Source organism: Epinephelus fuscoguttatus, linkage group LG16 (assembly GCF_011397635.1).
Source record: "Epinephelus fuscoguttatus linkage group LG16, E.fuscoguttatus.final_Chr_v1".
Lineage (NCBI taxonomy): Eukaryota > Metazoa > Chordata > Actinopteri > Perciformes > Serranidae > Epinephelus > Epinephelus fuscoguttatus.
Window position 1 is genome coordinate 2,071,748 of NC_064767.1, and position 18,324 is coordinate 2,090,071.

The following is an 18,324-nucleotide window of genomic DNA, read 5'->3' on the forward strand; positions in this document are numbered from 1 at the left end:
CCCACCCCTACAAGAAACTACCAACACTCACATTATTCTGATCATCTGGTTTGATTTTCTGACGATACAGTTTGTGGAGGCGATGCTGTACAGCAGCTGACTCTTCATGTTGGGCTCGAATTTCCCACAATCACTTGTAGGCAACAAAATGAACAGTTGCCATCACTGTCTGATCTCAGAACTGCCTCACGGTTGACAGTGACGTGATTTTGACAAAGAGATAAAACACATTCACAAACACTTAATGTGAACACCTATGCTGTAGATAATGGTTGGCAGTAATGTACAGTAAGTTACATGAGTTGTAATTAATGGGCTAAAACATGCAAAAACCTTGGATCTATTACACTAACATACTGGAGATCTTATTTTTCGCAGATATAGCCACACCATTGCAGCGTCACCAGTAGATTTAGCTTCAACTACATTACTCACTAAATTATTTTACTGTGAGAAGTAAAGAACAGAATTGGCTGTGTGGCTGCTTGGCATCACAGGACAAAAGCATGAAGATTGACTGATCATTTTCTGTCATTTACATGGCGTGGCATTGCCCATTAGTGCTGGTGGTGGCTAGTGCAATAAGCTGGCTGGCTGGGTTTTGGGTGGGGTGGGGGCTGATGGAAGGATGGATGGAAGGAAGGACGCAGTGAATGAAGGGAAGGGGCATGGGAATAAGCTGAGAATCAGTAGTGGTCAGGGAGGAGTAAGGGAACTGTTGCCTGGATACCAGAACAGACCTTAGTCTCGCCTCCACCATCGTTTCTCCACTCCGGGCAGCAATTAACAGCTGAGCTTCTCAAAGGGTCCCCGCATTGAAACATATGGCAGGGGACCCTGGACTGGGTAGAGCTGGGCCAGAGAAAACCTACATCTGAAAACTAATTAAGGCTACTCATTACTGGATGAAATATTCCAACACCCCATGGCACCTTTATAGTGATCCTTCAGAGTCTCCGTAAACCACGCAGAAACATACTTGTCCTCGCTGAGATGAATTAGTTTCCTGTGTGTCGTTCCTCACAGTGTGAGCTTTCTCATTTTCACATGGACAGATTAACTGACGCAGAAAGAAAAAACTAAAGAGCTCCAAAGAATGGAGGGCTTCACGTGATTAGGAACAGAACCACAAGAGAACCACTACAACTGAGAGCTGGCTGACTGCCTGGACTGCCTGCTGGCAGGAGGATGATCTTCACTCATCCTTCTGCATTTGTCAGCACTGTTGAACTTGGAGCTTGGAAACAAATTCACAAAAATACTTTTTAGGATTAAACCTGCATCTATAAAGGAGCTTGTTGGCATGATGCAGCCGTAGATGATGAATCGACTGCCAAATCAGTTAATTTATGAAGAAGACTTTCTTCAAAGACATTCATATGAGTGGTTAAGTGATGATTAGCTGGTAGCTACTAAAAAGATAGGGGTGTAACAACACACGTGTTCACATTGAACTGTTTGGCACGAGGCTTTCAGTTCGGTACGCATTAAAAACCAGTAATGCTAGCAATGTATTTCTATCTTAATCAACCGTTGGTTCATCCATGTAGAAATATAACGCTGCGTTTCTTCCACCAACAGGGCTCTCATTTTAGTGTAGAGCGTCAGACTGAATTTACCAACGCACCATGTCAGGTCACTCACTCTCCGGGACCGCCAGTGTTACTTGAATAAGTAAACACTGACCAACGGGACCAGACTGGCCGACCCGTATGCTCTCACTCAGTGGATGGATGATGTCACAGGAAGCCAGTCTTACAAAGGAGGACCACACTTGTTTGTTTTGCTATGGAAGCTAACGTTAGCTAATGTGCTAAAAAGTTAGCGTTGCAGAGAAATCCAATCTTCCTCTTAATCCCTCCCCAGTTTCTGATGAGGTGGACATGATAACCCTTAATACACATAACCTTATTCATCCCTACAACAGGAAATACTTTTTCCCTAACCTGATATGAAGTGTGCGCTGCACATGTGAGCATTTTTGATGATGGCCTCCGTCCAGTCCTTTGGTCTTATCACATTTAACCATAGTTGTGTGAAGACAAAGGTACGTTAGTGACAGCCGTTTAGCTTGTGTTTATACGGCTGTGGCATTTAACAGATTATTCATGTATTAATTAGACTGAAAAAGCTCAGAGAGCTCATGCGACGTAGCAACTCGCCGCTGACTCCCAGTGGGCGACAGAAAAGACAGATATTATCCGCTCTGATGTCAAAAGCAACCTAGTATTTTTTATAGTACGGTAGGTTAACGGGCCCATTATACAAAAAAAAAAAAAAAAAAAGCCCAATATATCTTAATTTTTTAATTTTTATACATTTAAAAATCAAGGAAATTTCTTTGGCATTTCTACTTTTTTCGCTGTACCAAACCGTGAAATCTGTGAATTGTTACACCCCTACTGATAAACCGATAAACAATATAACATCCATATATATCATTGTTATGAGTCATCACAGTAGACATACATTTTAAATAAATATGTTCCATGTTTGTGATCATCAGATTGAACATTGAACTGTCTCTGGGAGCTCTGAGTCACACTGCAGCCACATATAGATCAAATCAGCATATTTAAATGCCGCAGTCATGTGACTTAATTGTGACACATTTCTGGTATTCACAAAAAACAGAGAGTAAAATCTAGTTTTGGCTGTTAGCAGACTAGTAAACTGGTAAAGTATCTGCACTACGGAAAAAAACAATTTGCATGTAAAAGCTGTCTCATAAGCAAATGAAGAACACACTGAATTTCCATTTGGGGTTGGTGAATGGAGCCCAGCCTTAGTCTCAGCGTTACAGATTCAAACATGAAGAGGAGTGAGGGACAAAGGAGAGGACCAACAGATCAGTACAGGTAGCCAGGAGCAGGAGGAGGACGAGGAGGGGAGGAAGGGAGGGAGGTGAGGAAGGGTGAAGGGGGGGTGGGGTTTCATCAGTGGAAGGTGATAAACTTTGCAAACCTTCCAAACTTGTCCTTGCTGCATAGGAGAGGGGGGAAGCATTGGAACGGAGAGAAGAAGAGAAGAAATCAAAACAAAGAGCCCACCCAGACAAACTGCTGGATCACTGGTCTACACACACTCTCTCACACACACACACACACACACACACACACACACACACACACACACACACACACACACATGCATGTCTTAAAACAGCTGCTCTCATACAGGTGTTTTCTGCATATCTGAGAGTTCAGTTAAGGACAGCCGGTCTGGCATTTCTTTTCAACACAACACATAGAACACAGCACATGCTGCGCCGACATGTGATCATATTTGCACTTGTTCTAACGCACGCTGTCTTCAAAGTAACACAAAGTGTAGTATCCCCGCCTACGCACTCATTGAGAATAACACATCCATTTTAAGAGTGTGTGGAAAGGCTGAAATAATATGGCTGACACTCCGGCTGTCAGCTGTCTCATACAGAACAGTGTGAAGACAAAGTTTGGCCCCTGCAGTTTTCACTGGCTGCAATATTTGCTCCACTTTTCTGCTCCGTGGCTGTTGCTTAGTAACTGACAATGCAGATTTCCCCTGCCGCTGAAGCACGAGGCGCTTCATTGCTGATGATGCTCTGATGCATGTTTGAACCTATCATGTCATATTTATACGGACATATGGCAACAGGAGTCACTTATTTATACTGTGCTGTATCTCACGAGGACTGTGATGGCACTTTGAGAGGAGTTTGGTTGCACAGCGTGGGCGATATGGCAGAAATATTCTATGACATCATAACTCTACATCAAGGTTATGGTATATATCACAATACAGTAACTGTTCTGGAATGTCACTTGAGAAATGGTTTAAAATCGTATTGCAATTCATCACATTTGATTATTTTCTTCTTTCATTTTGTGCTTCCATACAAACAAAACACAACTGCCTCATATGAGAACATTCATTCCAGATGGAATGACAGGGCCAGGCGATATGACCCTGAAATAAAATCACTATATTTAGGTTATTTTTGCGATAACATTATTCTTGGCAACATGACATTTTAGTAAAAAAAAATATTATTTTATTAATTTAAGAACTCGGAATTGCAACGCCCATATTATTTCAATGCACAACCACACACCGGTGGTGGCTAGGCACTTCACGCCACTGTCCTGTTTCCAGCCTCACAGCCCCCAGAATAAATTGCTTGTACACACCAGCTTCCGTAGCAGCTCTTTTTCTCTGCTCCTATAGCAGCTCAACTCCTCTCCTCACCATGGACGTATAAAGAGAACTCTGCAGCTGTTGCTGTGTCTCGTGTGTGACGAAGAATGGATGAGGAGAGACTTGTTGTTGAGGTCGAGAAATGTCCCGAGCTAAATGACCCACAGTCCCGTCGTTATAAAGACAATAGCTAAAAAGATATCGCCTGGCGAGTAACAGCTCTGGACATCGGCTCTTCAGGTGAGACATCAAGTTTAATTAGTTGCTGTACACACATGATTTTAAGCTAACGTAGAGGAGGAGGAAGCACAGATGTTTCACTTACAATAACTTTGCGTGGTCGTCTGTTGACGAGCTGCAGCGTGACGCGTCCAGTGTGTACCAGGGGTAGGGCTGCCACTAACGGTTATTTTCACTGCCGACTAAACTGTCGATTATTCCTTTGATTAGTCGACTAATCATTTCACAGAAAAATGTGTAAAAATGTTGAAAAATGTCGGCCTGTCTCTCCCAAACCCCAAAATGATGTCATCTAATGTCTTGTTTCGTACTCACGCCAAAGGGTTTGAGTTCACCGTCATGGGAGAGTGTGTAAAGCTGCCAATATCTGAACGTAAGAAGCTACAACAAGAGTATTTGGGTACTTTTATAGTACTTTTCTATTTTAATTGTTGATTAGTCATCCATTAGTCCACGAATCGATGCAACCCTAGCCAGGGGTGGCACTTGACACAATGTGGCGGCGCCAATGTGTTTTCAGCGTAAGTGTTCAGGGATAGATTTCATATCGGGGGAATAAAAATGTCTTTGGTGCTTCTTTATTTCCATCACGTTGCTTCATTGTTCAGTTAGGTGATAAATCTTAGCATCAAAGACTCAGACCCGTCTGGGTGATTACAACTCATGATGAGGCAGTTAGGTAGAATATAGTTGTGTAAGTATAATAATATTGGACTTTCTGGTTTACACAATGTCGTGACTCGTGATTCAGATCAAACCAAGTGACTAAAAAATGCTGTTGGCCACTTCTATTGCTTCTGAGCGGCCGAGTGTTTTGTTACAAGTGTAACTTTAAATGATTCTAGTGATGCGTTAACTTAACACACATGATTAACTACACATTAGGGGTGCACGATAATATCGGCACGTCATCAGTATCGGCCAGTATCCAATGAATTACAATTACAATGAATGAATATTACATACATTGAAAAGTTCGTCATGTCTCCATCTGCTGGTGGGCGTCATGATTACAGTATGCATGTATAATATGATGTTAATTCCACGACAGAAGGGACTTGATGATCACTAAAATTAGGTGGGGTAAAAGTGGATATATCGATATCGGTATGGGTTATCAGCCAAATGAGTTGTTATATATCAGCATGTCGGATATCAGCAAAGAATCCAATATCGTGCACCCCTGCTGGCACATTGTTGATCTTTCTGTTTTCTAATCTGTTGGGATTTGTCTTTGGACCAAAAAGAGAAAAACAACAGAAAGACAAAATGGCTGAGTTATTAACACTCCAGTCATATTTACCCACATAAATTCATCTCATGTGGCAAATTAGGGATATAAATATCTCTCATTTGATCCCTTTCAATACTGACTTCTCCAGTAATGAACCCACTCTGCTTTAAACCAACAGATTCACTGTGTTTTTGCAATAGTGCATATTACATAACAGAGATTCCTCTGTATTTTTTGTATGCATTTATGCGTAGTCACAGCGCTTGATTGAGCACCGCTGAGAAAAGGGAATCCCTCGGCAAACATTTCTGCCACAACACACATTTAGAAACGTGCTTCCATCTAAACCACAGATGTGCAGTAACGCCACGGAGGGGCGAGAGTCTGCAGGTTTTCATCCAAACCAAACACTCCAACAGGTGAATCCACTGATGGAGTAAATTCAACCAAAGAGCAGCACCTGGTGAAGTCTTTACTTTCAAAGAAAAGCTGCAGCCCTCGATGGCGTGACTGCACATTTGTTTCCCCGGTCACTCCAACTTTTGTCTCTTCACATCAAATAGAATAAATAATAATATTAAATGTGCCAACAGTCCGATCAAATTTAATTTTACTGCATTTTTCCTGGGGGAACGTGCCATTCAGACCGTGAGAAATTTATGGAGGTCTTCAGCAACTTGCCCTTAACAGCTCATAAAAATGCCCTTAAAATTAAAAATGAGGGGTAAAATGCCCCTAAGTAATCAGGGCTGCCCTTCATTAAATGTCAACCTGTAATTCTTTGTCCCTGTAGATAATTATTCATGTGTGACTGCAGCTACTGTCCCCTCTGAGCCACCGTAGAGTAACCCTATCACCAGGCTTCACTTTCCAGCGTATTCTGGGCAACAAAAAAGGCGAGCAGATTTTGTTGATCAGAAAACAGCTGCTGTTAAGTGTGCAGCATGACGCGGTAGGAAATGTTGGCACCACACAGCCAGCAGAAGAAGAAAAGCCTGATCTCACACAAACCACTGCATCATCAAAAAACAAAACTATCAGTACTGGAAATAAAAGGCAAACAGTGGAGACTGGTTGTACATGAAGAGGTGGGGAAGGTAATGTCCTCTTCAATGAGACCTGCTGAGTGTCCAGCAAACACAAATAAATCTCCTTTATTTAAACTGACAGGGAAAAATAATTTTTAAAGCTAAGATAAAATTTATTTGAAGTTTTAAAATCCCCCTAAAACTGTGTCAGAGTGGTGTTCGTTTCACTTACTGGTATTTTTTAAATCATTTAAAACTGACTTAACGCAGCAGAAAAAACTCCACCCTAAAATCTCTTTCATGCTGTTTCAATATTAAAATATTTTCTTAATGCCAGGTTCAGACTACACAACATTTGTGTCCGTTCCAACAGTCACTATGTCACATAATGTGATTGTGGAGTCATAAAATCGTGCCACGTTTTGGCCGACAGACATGACACTACACGTTGGTCCACGACCAATCATCCCTGATCGTCTTTCACAATGTGTGTGATGTCATCAGATTATTCTTGTCCTATTATTATTATTATTATTATTATGATTATTATTATTATTTCAGTCACTGTGTCTGTTCATGTTGCAGCTGAACTGTTAGTGTAGGAACATACTATGAGTCACCAGATGTGCGGAGCCCTCCGCAACAAGTTCCTGCAAATGTTCCACAATAAAAGCCTTTTTAGAAATTGAAAGGATTCTCTCAGCCGAGGTTATAAGGGGCTTTTAATTTGAAACAGATACAGGAAGTGTTGAGCAATGCCTAAAATTTAACAGACAAACAGGAAGGGATTAAAAATAAAAATATAAACATACAGAGGGAATTATAAATAGAGGCCCATGTCTGAAAATAAATGTCCATTTCTAATGTAGTCTAATCTGGCTGTGCTGAGTAAAGGCCCAGACACTATCTGTGAGTTTGATTCCTTTATATCCTCCATTATGAAGAAAGAACATTCTTTGCTAGCTTGATGCTAATGGCAGTACTCAGCGGGTTGATAAAGTGCCTCTGCTGTTTCCTTTTTACTCTGTGTGCTAACGTCCCTACAGGAAATATCTAAAAGGCTGGGCTGTTGTTGTCCTACAGTTTCCACGGCAGCAGATCGCTCTGTGTTCCTATTGGTCAAAGTGACGGCTGTGACGGGAGAAGAAAATCAAACATGCTAGGCTTTCTGTCGGGATGTAGCGTCAGTTGTCGTCTACTATGACACACTACATGAGATGAAACGATGGATTATTACGCATGACACTCTTTGACGTCCACGATGTGTCACACTGTGTCAGGCTATAATCAGGCTGATGTCGTGTGGTCTGAACCTGGCATGAAGCTTTACAAGAGAGGTTCCTGTTGCCTCCATCCTGTGGAAACATCTGGTGCTACAGTACGCTGCACTGCTGGTAGTCTAAGTCTAGTTGCTAAAAATATTTCACCATGTGTAACTTAACTCCTCACTCCTTTTTGACTGATAACTTTGACAGTGTGTGTTGTTTAGCTAACTGCACACTAGCTTGGGAGACGATGGGGGTTACCTGAGTGTAAGCAAGGTTAAGGAAAATAAACACCCTGTAAGCGCTGTGACAAAATATGATGTTAGAGGGTCCACTGGCTGAAAGATAAGCACAGCAAACAAAAACTTTAATGCCACTCAGCCAAGATTAATTAAGGTGTCTGTTACAGAAAATTTAAGGAGCAGATTTTAAGGTTTCTGCAGCTAGTCGATGGCGTGTAAATGAGTGAATATGCTTAAAATGGAAAAGAACATTGCTGTGATTTTAGATGATAATATTACCGTTAGTGAGCATGAATTACTTTCTCCCAAAGGTAGAAACAAGACAACCCAGTCCGTCACCTGTGTTTTCATTAAGAAACTTAATTAAGCTACACCGCTGACAATAAATCAGAGACAACTCTGTGACGACTTCAGCTGGGAATATCTGGGGGAATTTCATAAATAAAAAGATTAAACTGGTGTCCAAATTGCCAGTGAGGGTCCAGGAGGAGCACCTCTGTGACTGCAGCACAGATTATTGTCCCGTCTCTTTCATTTCTAGCTTTGGGATGCAGTTGTTAATGGATGCTGGAGAGTTTCTCTCATATCACAAGGTAAAAGAAAGCATAAAAAACACATGAAGAGCATTTCTGGATGGAGATTCAGAAGCCTTGTGGTGAGGCAGATCAGGAGAGATATGAAGATGATGGGACAGACAGAAAGAAAAAGGAAGGAAGGAGGGAGGAAAGGAAGGGCGTACTAAGAAGAGTAATCAGCAGCAAAATCTCAGTGAGTGTGTCTGACTGCTCATACTGTCCTATACCTCACACAGAGAGCAAAAACACAGACGTGTTCACCATATAAAGGTTGCATTACACAATATTGTAACTTCTGATTATTTATAAACTCACGTTTAAGTTGAGAATTAAATTTTCTCACCAAAATAAATCCTGTTACTTTGGGAGTGACTGTGTCAGTAAAGGGAAACAGTATGGGCTTTCACACAGCTTAACTTCTACTCTGCACTAAACTTTCTGTCAGAACATGACTGACCTCTTTCTCTCTACCGTCTTTCTTTTATTCATCATACACACCCAGGCACAAAGGCTCGTCCCACACACAGACCCACTACTCTTTTCCTCCCACACAAACCATTGGTGTAGCAACACAGTCGAGAGTCAGTAACATGAATACGTGTTATGTTTTATATTCCTGTGTCTCCTGCACTGTAACTGCATGCTGAAGCTGCAGATGTCATATAAATGTTATTGAGGGGGGCTTAAAATATATGAAAACACTATATGTCTGTAGGGTTGCAGCTGGTTTTAAGGTACACCCTGATATAAAAGTTGACAGTTGTCCTACTGAAAAATATCAAGCAACTGGACTTTGAATCCTCCCTTTATTTTAGTTATTTCCAAAGACAGACTTTTACACAAACTTCCTTTAAACACAACGGTTTCAAGTTTCAATTAAAGTAATAAAACGTTAAAATAAAACTTCCATTTTCATTCCTTGAAGGGTCCTTCTGACTGGTAATAATATAAATTCTGTAATGCTGTGATATTTTCTGAGACGGTTATCGTACTGTGAAACACTCACACCGTTGCAACCCTGTATATCTGTGCTAAAACAATTAATAAACGGATCAATTAACTGCTACATGGATTCCACATCAAGGGAGCAAAACACCTGCTAGATAAAGCTAGGGCACACAAATGTAGGGTTGCAGCGATATTCTGATTTTAAGGTATACTGTGACGTAAAAGTTGACAGTTATCATACAGTGCACATTTGCTCATCTACTTTTTTTTTTTTTCCCCTAAAGGGCAACTGGATGCAGAAACTCCCCTGAATTTTAGTTACTTTCAAAAGGGGAGACTTTTTATAAATATTTCCTTTTACAAAATGGTTACAAGTTTAAATTACAGTAATAAAATGTTTGTTGAACAAACAATAACCCTTCTGTTTTCATTCCTTTAAGGCTCATTCTGACTGATAAAAGTTTTGAGACAGTTATCTTACAGTGAAAATCTCACACCGTTGCAACCCTGTATATCTGTGCTAAAACAATTAATAAACTAATCAATTAACTGCTACATGTATTCCACTTCAAGGGAGCAAAACACCTGTTGGATAAAGCTAGGGCACACAAATGTAGGGTTGCAGCGATATACTGGTTTTAAGGTATACTGTGAGATAAAAGTTGATGGTTATCATATTTGCTTTTCTATGATATTGAAAAAAACATGCAACAGCATGAAGAATATCATCTTTATTTTTGTTGTTTTCAAACTGGAGATGTTTTATATATCTTTAACTTTAACAATATGGTTTCAAGTTTCGACTATAGTAATAAAATATTTGTGGCATTTTCTGAGATGACTGTCATACTGTGAAAATCTCATACCGTTGCAGCCCTATATGTCTGTGCTTAATAGAGAATCTCCCTTTTACTCTAATTATTTTCAAAGGGAAGACTTTTTATACACATTTCCTTTTACAAAATGGTGTCAAGTTTCAATTATAGTAATAAAACATTTGTTCTGTTTTTATTTCTTTAAGTCTCATTCTGACTGATAAGACTTTTCTGAGAAACAGGGTTATCGTACCCTCTCATACTGTTGCAACCCTATGTCTGCTATAACACTAAGTAAATTGATCAATTAATTATTACATTAATATAAAGTTAAATAAATAATGTCAGGGCACACAACTGATAAGAGCTGCTTGACCTTCTGTGTTGATTAGGGCTGCAATTAACGGTTATTTTCATTGTCGACTAATCTGTCGATTATTCCTTTGATTAGTCGAGTAATCATTTTATCGAAAAATGTGTTAAAATGTTGAAAAATGTCAGCCTGTCTCTCCCAAACCCCAAAATGATGTCATCTAATGTCTTGTTTCGTACTCACACCAAAGGGTTTGAGTTCACCGTCATGGGAGAGTGTGTAAAGCTGCCAATATCTGAACGGAAGAAGCTGCAACAAGAGTATTTGGGTACTTTCATATGAAATGAAATGACTCAAACCAATTAGTCGGTGACTAAAATAGTCAACGTTTATTTTAATAGTTGATTAGTCATCAATTAGTCGACTAATTGCTGCAGCCCTGGTGTTGATGTTATATTTTCATATAATACACTGAATTATTTGTGTTTTTCACTGTTTGTCAGTTAAAGTAAACAGTTTCAGTCATTCTTCTGGATTCTGGTGTTGTGATGAGTATTTGCTGATATTTCTGACTGTCTATTATCATGATTAATCGAATAAACGACACGTTAATCGATCATAAGCAGCCTCTGCTTGTCAATTTCGTGTCAACGTCTTGCATTAGTACAGCAAGCTAAATGTAGCTAGCTGCACGCTTGGGTGTAGAGCACAATAAGTCATACACACCTGTCTGGTTTTACATAATGACCGTGAGCATCAGTGGGCAGCTGTGTTTTCATGTGCTTCGTGTTTTGGCTTGTGGTGGAGCAGAGACGACGCCCGAGTGCTAGCTTAGCGGCGGTTAGCTTAGCCAGCAGCCGCCGCCATTACCAGCCGACGTTAGCTAGCTGCTAACACAGGCCTGGGTGTTTGCCGATATCACCTCAAGGGAGCTTCATCTGACAGTTTCTGTTTGAGTTTAATTGATATAAATGTACGATACTGTTCAGTATACGTGGCTACATTTATCTTTAAACCAAGTGAAAGTCGGTTAGCATCGTAAAACCGAAGGGCCACTTTACCGCAAGCTAACGTTAGCTTGTGGCTAGCAGTGATTCCAGGGATGCTAAGGGGACACATTTATGATAACGTAAGTGCATATTTACCTGTGTACACAGCGTTTTATTGACAGAAGCTAATATACAATATATCAGGGGTGAATTAATCTAGCTATCGTCAACGATGGAGCAACAGTCAGTGCTAGCTAATCAGGCATTCACACTGTCTCCAGCGTTCATATTGACACTCGTTTGGGATGCAGGTGCAGATCATATCCATATCATGAATCCAGCCCTGTTTGGTTAGTGAGGACACAACTGTGTGTGTGTGTGTGCGAACCTTTTTGATATTGTAAACACGGGTCAACATCCCGATGCCTCTGTCGTTGAGGATGGTGAGCTTTTCTGCCAGCTTCTGCTGGCTGGGCTGGATCACTCCCCGAGACATCTTCTCGCTGTTTCGGTTCAATCTTCCGATTCAATCCAGAAAAAATCAGATATGAGAAAATCTCCGCAGCCTCTGGTTCGTGAAGGGAAGAAAGAGAGACGCTGTGATTTGTGCTGTGATTAGATTTCGCCCATGTTCAGATATTCGGGGCCAGCAGCTTCCTGTACTCCACCCCACCGTCTCCCTGCCTGCCTTTTTTTTCGGTCACAGGGATGAGGAGTTGTCCTGGTTTTCACAACGAGGCTGGCTGCTGCTGCGTTCAGGGGACACTCGGTAATACCACACCTCACAGCCTCATGTAGCATTGCACTCAGTATTTAGTGTTTGAGTGTGGTTCCAGTGTCAGTCTTTGGGTGGGATGGGTGGGGTGAGTCTGGCTGTTCTGGCTTTAAGAGAGGGGAGGGGGAGAAATGGGAATGTCCGGGGTGAGTGGGGTCTGTGCTGAGCAGTGGGCGGGGGAGGTGGGCCTGCTTTAACTTCCTGAGGAAGTAAAGTCACTGGTGGGCCAACCTCACCTGACAGGAGGTGTGGACAGACCAGGTGAGGTTGGCCGAAATGTGGAGACCAAGGAATTTAAAGGATAACTTCCGTATTTTTCAGCCTGGGCTCTATTTCCCCATGTGTATGTGTGCGTATGATTCATAGGTACAACTCGTTTTAAAATTGGTTCAGTAATGAGGGAGGCAGATGCAGCCGGGAGCCGTGAAACGAGCTAAAACGGTAACAGGGGCAAATGCGTCCCGTATAAGTTTGCGCATTAAAAGTGCTTTTTTTCACCACTGACCGGTTCAGATCGCCAGTGCTATCTCTGTAAATAGCATACTAACTTAGCCTTTCCCTTACCTCTGGGCTGTGACGTCATCTCACGAGAGCTTTGCTCCACTGTGTCTGTAGCTCTCTCTACTCGTGGGACAGCCGTTTTCTTGAGGAAGAGGTGTTTCGGGATTGGATGTCTTCTCTTCTTCGGCTGGCAGTAGTCATCTTGGGAGAAGTGAGCACTGCAGACCCGATGGTCTGCAAGGCGCAGTGTCTGGACAGGAGTGTTAGCATCCATTTGTAGCACAACTAGCCACAACTTCAGCATCTCGCCGTCCGACAAAGGCAGCCTATGAAAGCTGTACGGAGTGTTGCGCCACATCCTGTTCTTGCAATTCGGATAAGCACAAACACGAACCATTGTTTTCAATCGATGCAGTAAAACTCTCAGCTGTACTCCGGGACAACCAGCGCCACTCTGAGCGGCGCTCAGCATGGCTCCTCTGTTTTCTTCCGGCAACAAGCAAAGCTCTCACGAGATGACGTCACAGCCCAGAGCAAGTGAAGGGTCAGGGAAACGCTTAGTATGCTATTTACAGAGATAGCACTGGCGATCTGAACCGGTCAGTGGTGAAAAAAAGCACTTTTAATGCGCAAACTTATACGGGACGCATTTGCCCCTGTTACCGTTTTAGCTCGTTTCATGGCTCCCGGCTGCATCCGCCTCCCTCATTACTGAACCAATTTTAAAACGAGTTGTACCTATGAATCATACGCACACATACACATGGGGAAATAGAGCCCAGGCTGAAAAATACTGAAGTTATCCTTTAAAGCTCTCCATTCTCTCAACGTCCTCTGCTGTGATGCAGTCTTTTTGGATTTCCTGAAACCAACAATAATTTCCTTGGTTTTGGCTGTGTTGAGGTCCAGGTTGTTATGGAGGCACCAGTCTGTCAGGCGTTCGACCTCCTCCCTGGAGGCTGACTCATCGTTGTTCCTAATCAGTCCTGCAATGGTGGTGTCGTCAGCGAACATGACGGTGGTGTTTGTGGGGTGGATGGGGGGTGAAGAGGGAGAAAAGGGAGAAGAGGAGGGGGCTGAGGACACACCCCTGTGGTGCTCTAGTGTTCGGGATAAGTGTGGCGGAAGTGCGATCTCCCATCCTGACATGCTGAGGTCTGTTCCTGAGGAAGTCCAGTATCCATGCGCACAGTGAACTGCCTCAACCCAGGTTGCTCAGATTCAGGAAAAGTTTTTTGGGGGATGACTGTTTTGAATGCGGAGCTGAAATCCACAAACAGTATCCTTAGATAGGTGTTGCTCTGGTCCAGGTGAGTGAGGGCTGTGTGGAGCTCCATCATGACAGCATCCTCTGTCGACCTATTAGTTCGGTATGCAAACTGATGTTGGGCAAGGTCAGCAGGGATGGCAGACTTGATGGAGGGGAGGATGATGAGCGCGAGAGCCACTGGGCGGTAGTCGTTCAGGCAGTTCACTGTGTTCTTCCTGGGTACATGCTAATTTGAGTAATATTTTGCAGGTGAAGGTCAGAGGGGGCCCTGACCATTTTGGCCCCTGGACCTGTGCCCATTAGACCACATCAGTTGTCCTCCAGGGGACACTCACGTGAACACTACACCTCAGAGCCTCATGATCACGATACAATACTCTAATTTTAATGATCAAACATGGGTGTGATAGCCAGTGTTGGAAGGAGCAGCCTATTCAGATCCTTCACTTCAGTAAAAGTACTGATACCACACTGTGAAACGCTCCACTACCAGAGTATTAGATAGTGTGAACAACCCTGCAACACCAAGCATCCACTGGAGGGGAGACTGGGGACGGCTGCAACATGCTAGAGCAGGAGTTAGCAACCTTTACCATCAACAGAGACATTTTTGACCAAAACTTTAAAAAACAAAACAAAAATCAATCTGTCTGAAGCCACAACACGTTTGAGTCTTGTAATGAAGGCAGCACAGTCTATTGAGTCTAAATTAGTTTATCAATATTCCTAATCCGTCTAAATACACTCTCATTAATAAGTTTAACCGCAGGGTGGCCACTCAGCAGGGGGATATCTAGCATTACTTGGTACTTTGTCTTTGCAGCTGTGGCGGTGAAAGCAAACAAATCTGTCCACACACTATTTAATTCACTGCTTCCCTCCGAGACTTTTGCGTTGTTGATTTGAAATAGCTAGCACAGCTAGCTTAGCAAGGGAACCTCAAGACGAGCCACCACTAGAGTTGTCAAGCCGCAGACATGTGATGCACGTTTTAGCTGACGAAATGTTGAAACTATTTTTTTTAATTAAGTGTATAAACTACTCATTCTTACAACTGGAGAATCTGAGAACTTCTTTCAGCCTACAACAACCGATAATAGATATATTTAAAAAACAGTTAATAATGTCCATCTGATTTTATTGTCAAAGCCACATGGAGCCACTAGAGAGGGGTTAAAGGCCCTGTCTCTACCCCCTCTGGCACCAAGGTAGGCTGCAGGTTGCCTACCTTGGTGCCAGAGGGATGACCCTCAAATCTCTGCTAGTCGCTAGGCTAATTGATACAATGTAAAATGCCATAGGCTTGTGCTAATAACGTTAGCATGGTGTATTTGTGGGGAAAATGTGTCCAGATAAAGACAAGTGTTTGTCTGTGAATGCTGCGAGTTACAGTGAAGCTGATTTGTGTTTGACACTGTCTCTATTAAGCCATGTTTAATGTGTGTTTAATGTGTGTTTTGGATAAATTAAACTTATAGTTGGGCGGCTCTCTTTAAAATTGCAGTGACTTCTTCATTGGTATTCTCATTACGAAGCTATTCTTGGGGACTTCCAGCATATTTATGTGTTTACATTAAGCAAAAAAATTGAAAGTGGCTCTACTCTCTGTTTGCAGAGGTACTTTTACTTTTGGTACTTGCAGTATATTTCGATGCGAATTTTGCATGAAGAGTATTCTTACACCGTGGTATAAGGCTACTACTGTTTTCTTTGGTAGAAAACCTGAGTACTTCTTTTTCTGTGGTAAGAATACAAACAAACTGACCAACGGTGTTTTTTTTGGTTGAGTGTTTATCTGACTTTATTTTGAACAATTTAAAATAACAACGGGGGGCAAGCCCAAAATAAATAAGTAAATTTGAATGACACTGATCAGGAAAAAAAAGAAAAATAGGATGTCAGCCAAAAGACAGGAAAAAACAAATACTAAAATGAAAAGATTAAAAAAAATTGAATAAATACAGATATAAATTATAAATAATACAACATAAATAACACAAATCAAAGTTATTTTCTCTTCATTTGAGAGTAAACCAGATTATGTTTAGGGTCTGTTAATTTGTACATTTCTGCACAGCTGAGCAGTTTGTTTGCACATTTATTTCACACATTTAAGTGATAAATTAATTGTTTTTCTGTCAGAGTGCATATCAATCAATCAATCAATCAATTCAATCAATTTTATTTATAAAGCCCAATATCACAAATCACAATTTGCCTCACAGGGCTTTACAGCATACGACATCACTCTGTCCTTAAGACCCTCACAGCTGATCAGGAAAAACTCCCCAAAAAAACCCTTTAACGGGGAAAAAACGGTAGAAACCTCAGGAAGAGCAACTGAGGAGGGATCCCTCTTCCAGGACGGACAGACGTGCAATAGATGTCGTACAGAACAGATCAACATGATAAATTAACAGTAATCCATATGACACAGAGAGAGAGAGAGAGAGAGAGAGAGAGAGAGAGAGAGAGATGCAGGTAATGACAGTAGCTTCCAACAACATTAATGAAAGTAATAATATTATAGTTATAGTTCTGGTTACTGCGGTACAATATGTTGAAAGTATGTATTAATATCTGGCAGTATACATGTGTGACAATAGTCATATGTGTATAATAACAGTAGAAGTATGACTAATGACTAATGATGGCAGCAGCAGCAGGAGGCATCTGGCAGGACCACGGCAGCAGCACAACCACACACGTCACGCTGTCCAGGCACCGCTGTGATATGAGTTAATCTGAGAGACAGTGGAGCACAAAGGCTCCGGAGAAGAAGCCGAGTTAGTGACATCCAGAATGGCCGGGTTAGCTAGATGCAGTAATAGGATACGAGAGAGAGAGAGAGAGAGAAGGAGAGAAGGGGCCCGGTGTATTATAGGGGGGTCCTCCGGCAGACTAGGCCTAAGTCAGCCTAACTAGGGGCTGGTACAGGGCAAGCCTGAGCCAGCCCTAACTATAAGCTTTATCAAAGAGGAAAGTCTTAAGTCTAGTCTTAAATGTGGAGACGGTGTCTGCCTCCCGGACCGTAACAGGAAGATGATTCCACAGGAGAGGAGCCTGATAGCTGAAGGCTCTGGCTCCTGATCTACTTTGGAGACTTTAGGGACCACGAGTAACCCTGCGTTCTCAGAGCGCAGTGTTCTGGTGGGATAATATGGCACTATGAGCTCTCTAAGATATGACGGAGCTTGACCATTTAGAGCTTTATAAGTTAACAGTAGGATTTTAAATTCAATTCTGGATTTTACAGGGAGCCAGTGCAGAGAAGCTAAAACAGGAGAAATATGATCTTGTTTCTTAGTTCCTGTTAGTACACGTGCTGCTGCATTCTGAATTAGCTGGAGAGTTTTTAAGGACTCACTAGAGCTACCTGATAATAGAGAGTTACAGTAATCCAGCCTTGAGGTAACAAAAGTGTGGACCAATTTTTCTGCATCTTTTCGGGTCAGGATAGGCCTAATTTTCGCAATATTACGCAGATGAAAAAATGCAGTCCATGAGGTTTGTTTTAAATGAGAATTAAAAGACAAATCTTGATCAAATGTTACTCCGAGGTTTCTTACGGTAGTGCTAGAGGCCAGAGCAATGCCATCTAGAGAGACTATGTCATCAGATAAAGAGTCTCTGAGTTGTTTGGGGCCAAGAACAATAACTTCAGTTTTGTCTGAATTTAACATCAGGAAATTGGTGCTCATCCAAGTTTTTATGTCTTTAAGGCAATTATGGAGTTTATTTACCGCATCACTCTCCCTCGGTCTTCTGTTTGCAAGTGTTGTTGCAGCATTATTTTTTTCAGCACACTCTAACTTTCAATTTCAGTGTGAACAAAGTCAGCACCGTCAGCCACACCCTGAGCAGAGCTCGTAGCTTATAATGACCTATTTTACTGTGAACACTTGAACGCATCACTTTGTTGACGCAGCTTCCGACTCAGCTGTCAGTGT

The 18,324-nt window shown here is 41.9% G+C and overlaps 1 protein-coding gene across 2 annotated transcripts in view; it reads right to left on the reverse strand.

The window, feature by feature from the left end:
• Positions 1–12,554, reverse strand: part of nckap1 (NCK-associated protein 1) — a 51,700-nt gene extending 39,146 nt beyond the window's left edge. Inside the window, exon 1 of one of the 2 annotated variants that reach the window (XM_049600308.1) lies at positions 12,217–12,554. In XM_049600308.1, coding sequence (XP_049456265.1) covers positions 12,217–12,324 — 108 coding nt within the window. In that variant the 5' untranslated portion in view covers positions 12,325–12,554. The remainder of the gene's footprint in view (positions 1–12,216) is intronic. The other variant, XM_049600311.1, reaches the window with a different exon arrangement.
• Between the last annotated feature and the right edge of the window lie 5,770 nt (positions 12,555–18,324).